The sequence below is a fragment of the Saccopteryx bilineata genome, chromosome 1, assembly GCF_036850765.1.
Source record: "Saccopteryx bilineata isolate mSacBil1 chromosome 1, mSacBil1_pri_phased_curated, whole genome shotgun sequence".
Taxonomy (NCBI): domain Eukaryota; kingdom Metazoa; phylum Chordata; class Mammalia; order Chiroptera; family Emballonuridae; genus Saccopteryx; species Saccopteryx bilineata.
The window spans coordinates 10,205,191-10,209,847 of record NC_089490.1 but is presented as its reverse complement, the minus strand read 5'-3'; the positions used below and the strand labels follow the sequence as shown (position 1 = coordinate 10,209,847).

Sequence of the window (4,657 nt, the reverse complement as noted above, 5' to 3'; positions counted from 1 at the left end):
ACCTGGTCAGGTTTGATGTTCATATTTTTAACATTTTAGTGTTCTCATTCATATTTATTGGTTATTGCACTTAGTAGGGACTAAAAGTAGTTGTTTGGTTAAAAGGGGATATGCCATACTTCTTTGAGAAAAATAACTCCACATTTCTATAATTAGAGCTTTATTCAGAAAAATTGTATTTTCTGACAAAATACATTAGAAACATACATTTTGAAAAACTCACATTGGGAAGCTGAAATTTGAGACTGAAAGATCTTCAAAAGATGAAACTTCTAACGGGTCTTTTGCAAAGATTCCAAGCAATGAAAAAGAAATTTTGTGACTAAAATCTGTAAGGAGTTTATCATTTTACCATAAAGATGGGGAGCTGGTTTTGAAGTTGATGTGTTGGAGTAAAATTGTATAATTCTATTTTGCTAATTTGTAAAAACTAGTATAATTTTTCTTTAATGTGACCTTTTTTTACTGTCTTTTTTATTTCATGTTTTTGTTGATGTTCTCATCTACCTTCGCATTATCATTTTTTTCTTCATAGAATCTTCTTTTGTGTCTTTGCCCTTCTTCTTGTCCTTATCTCCCTTCTTGCCCTTGTCCCCTGTTTTATTTTTGTCTCCCTTCTTGACCTTGTTCTTTGTCTTGTCTTTATGTCCCTTATTGTCCTTGTCCCCTGTCTTGTCCTCATGTCCCTTCTTTTCCTTGTCCTCTGGCTCATCCTTATCTTCCTTCTTGTCCCCTGTTTTGTATTCATCTCCCTTCTTGTTCCCTGTCTTGTCCTTGTTTTCTGTCTTATCCTCATATCCCTCCTTGTCCCCTGTCTTGTCCCCATCTCCCTCCTTGACACTTCCCTCTCTTTTGTCCTTTTCTTTCTTGTGTTTTTTCTCTTCCACATTCTTGTCCTCCTTCTTGTCTTCATTTCTCTTGTCTTTATTCTTCTTCTCATCATCCCCCTTTACTTTCATGATCACCTTTTGTTCCCCTTTTCTATCTTTATCACTTTCACCATCTCCTTTTTTTAAATGGCTCTTATCTGTTTCCTTTTTCATGTCCATGTCCTTCTCTGTATCTTTCCCTTTGTCTTTTTCTTCTCTCTTCTCTTTCTGAACCTGAGTTTTCTCAGGAAGCTCTTCAACTTTCACTCCAGTTTTCCGGTTTGGTTGCTTTTCACTGGTTTCCTCAGGGCCACTTAGTTTTTGTTTATGCTGGTCTTTAGGACCGCTTTGGGTACTCTGTGAGGGGACTGCCCAAACGTTCAGATGAGTATCCTGTTTCAGCACAGTTTCCCTTGATTCTGTAGTAACGCTTCCTGCCTTTGTCTTTAAATCTCTCACATTACCTGAAACTATAACAAAGCATATGATAAAGGTGCATAGTTCATATCTTAATTTCTCTGTTGTAATTTTTTTTAAATCAGACACTTTTACTTTGCATTGTTAAATATTGGGGTCCATTCTCTTCTAGCTTGTAGAGTTTCTGCTGAGAAATCTGATGATAATCTAATAGGCCTTCCTTTATATGTTGTATTCTTCTTTTCCCTGGCTGCCTTGAGAATTTTTTCTTTGTCATTGGTTTGTGTCATCTTCATTATGATGTGCCTTAGAGTGGGTTTGTTGGGGTTAAGAAAACTCGGTGTTCTGTTTGCTTCTTGAATTTGAGGCTTTAGTTCTTTCCACAGGCTTGGGAAGTTCTCATCTATTATTTGTTTGAGTATATTCTCCATTCCATTTTCTTTCTCTTCTCCCTCTGATATACCTATTATTCTTATGTTATTCTTTCTGATGGAGTCAGACAATTCCTGTAGGGCTTTCTTGTTTTTTATTATTTTTGAGTCTCTTTCTTCTTCTCTCTGTTGTGCCTCAAGTTGCTTGTCTTCTATTTCACTAATCCTATCTTCTATCTGGGCTGTTCTATTAGCTAAGCTTGTTACCTCGTTTTTGAGCTCGTGAATTGAGTTTTTCATTTCTGTTTGATTTGTTTTTATAGTTTCAATTTCCTTGGTAATATATTCTTTGTGATCGTTGAGTTGTTTTATGATTTAAATTGCCTTTCTGTGTTTTCTTATATATCTGAGTATTTTTAAGATTTCTATTTTAAATTCTCTGTCATTTGGCTCCAAGGCTTCCAATATGTTAAATCTTTTCTCCATAGATTTTTCCACATCTATTTGTGTTACCTCTCTTTCTTTTGTATCCATAATATTCGATTTCCTTTTTCTTATTGGTATCTGAGGGTGGTTTTGTTGATAGTATTAATTAGAATTAATAAAGAATAAAAAGGAAAAAAAAGGAAAACACTCCACAAAAAAACAGTAATAATTTATTATTTCCCCCTTTTTTCTTTCTTCTCTTCCCCTCCTCTCCCCTCCTTAGGGAAATATCATAATGACCTGTGAATTATATTATGCTAAATGGAACAAAAACTGCCTATAACGGAGGGCCTGATTTGGAGTGAAGAGTTCAAGGGGCAAAAAAGGGAGTAGGGAAAGAAGAAAAAAATAAAAATAATAAGTAAAAATCTGTTGTATTAAGTGGAGCGAAGACTAACTACAACAGAGACCTTGGGTTGGGAGGAATGCTAGTGAGTTAAAAAGCAATGTAAAAAGTACCCAAAATGCCACAAAAACAAACAAACAAAGGAAAACCAAAAACAAAAGCAAAAGCTAGCGTGCGGAGGACCCGGGTTTGATTCCCAGCCAGGGCACACAGGAGAAGCGCCCATTTGCTTCTCCACCCCTCTGCCGCGCTTTCCTCTCTGTCTCTCTCTTCCCCTCCCGCAGCCAAGGCTCCACTGGAGCAAAGATGGCCAGGGCGCTGGGGATGGCTCTGTGGCCTCTGCCTCAGGCACTAAAGTGGCTCTGGTCACAACATGGCAATGCCCAGGATGGGCAGAGCATCGCCCCCTGGTGGGCAGAGCATTGCCCCTGGTGGGCGTGCCGGGTGGATCCCGGTCGGGTGCATGCAGGAGTCTGTCTGACTATCTCTCCCTGTTTCCAGTTTCAGAAAAATGAAAAAAAAAAAGCAAAAGCAAAACAAAACAAAAAAACCCAAAAAAACCTTGAGTCCCAAATTAAATAATTTTTTCATGATTGAGGATTGAATGGGAGGAAAAGTAAAAGGAGAAAAGAAGAAACGAATAGAAAGGAAAAAAGAAAAAGAGAGACGAAGGAAGAAAAAACGGAAGAGAAAAAGAGACAAAAGGGGAGAGAGTGAGAGTTAAGGGTTTTGGAGTGTAACCCTAAAGGAGAGTAAGGATGAAGAAAAGAAATAAAATGTAACACTCATGGGTAGTGTAGTTCAAGAAAAGGGAAGCATAAGATGGGCAGAGAATAAAAGGACCGAGGTGAGGAAATAGAAATAATAATAAAGGCAATAAGATAGAAGAAAGAAACAACAACAATGAAGAATTAGTGGAACAAGTTATAAAGTCTGTGGATTTTTCTTGATTTTGAGAGGTTAACTTCTTCCTTTTTCTTTTCTCTCCCTCTTCCTGGTCGGTGACTCTGTACCCCCGGCTCTGCCCCTGTGTCACTCTTAGGTAGGGATTTGCAGTTGATGGGATTCTATGGCAATGTCATATAATTGGCTTTAGTCTCACTGGTAGTCAAGGCTTCTTGGCGTTTGCAGGGTCCAACAATGAGAGAGTTTGCTTTCCTGGAGTCTCTCTCCTAGTCTCCCCTTCCTGAATTAGCAGCCTGGTGATCCAGTTATGAGGCTGCCACTGCTTCTGTCTGGGGAGTAAGAGGCTCAAAGAACTGGGAAATCCCCACTCTATCCCCACTCAGTGCAAGGCTCTGGGTAAGGCTCTGGCAGTCAGAGCCTCCAGCATAATCAGATGGGGCTGGGAGTCAATTGTTGTCAAGGTGACTGTTCAGCGCCTAGCATTCAGTTGGACCACTCAACCCAGGCTTTCCACACTTTGTAGCCTGTTTTGGCTGGGAAGAAGAGGCACTAGTTGCTGCTTGCTCTATAGATCTTAATATCTGCCAAGTCCCTCTTTTTAGCGTATATCCCTGAATATGGAGGCTCTGTCAATCAGAAGTTGCCCCCGCCCCTTTAGCGAGAGGCACTGAAAAATATCACGCCTCTTGTCTTGGATCGCTGAACTGAGAGAGATCCTATCAATTAGAGCCCCGTGGGTGGGCAGATTTCGTGGGTTAAGCTAATTTCAGTGATTGGATCCACAGCTGTGCTCCAGAAAGTATTTTAGGCTGCCTGCGTGCCCCTCCCCCAATGCTTGATTGTTAGCTTGAATGGCTGGGTGAGGTGCCCCGCCCACAGAGAGAATCTCCGGAATGGGGAAAACAGCCTTGGAGCCCCTCCCGGACTGCGGCATGGGACACACGGGCGCGGTCTCTCAGGGCACACCGGTGGCTGGGGACCCTCACTCGCAGTGCGCGGGCCACTGGGGACGCTGGTGGTGTAAGGGAGCTTGCTCTGCCACCGGACTGCGGCACGGGGCGCGCGCAGTTTCTCAGGGCACGCTGGTGGCAGGGGACTCTCCGGACTGCGGCACTGTGCGTGCGTGGTTTCTCAGGGCACACCGGTGGCTGGGGACTCTCCGGACCGCGGCACGGGTCGCGCGCACGGTTTCTCAGGGCACGCTGGCGGCCACCAGAGCCCAGGCTGCCGCTCCCGAGTGTGGGCGGGCAGTTGCACGCGTG

General features: G+C 42.4%; 1 protein-coding gene across 1 annotated transcript; it reads right to left on the bottom strand.

The window, feature by feature from the left end:
- Positions 1 to 503: 503 nt before the first annotated feature.
- On the bottom strand, positions 504 to 1,428 carry LOC136319151 (cylicin-2-like). The gene is made up of 2 exons (XM_066252550.1): positions 1,422 to 1,428; positions 504 to 1,339 (listed from the first exon to the last, which is right to left on the bottom strand). The coding sequence occupies exons 1-2, from the start codon at positions 1,426 to 1,428 to the stop codon at positions 504 to 506; spliced, it is 843 nt and encodes a 280-aa protein (XP_066108647.1).
- Positions 1,429 to 4,657: the final 3,229 nt, after the last annotated feature.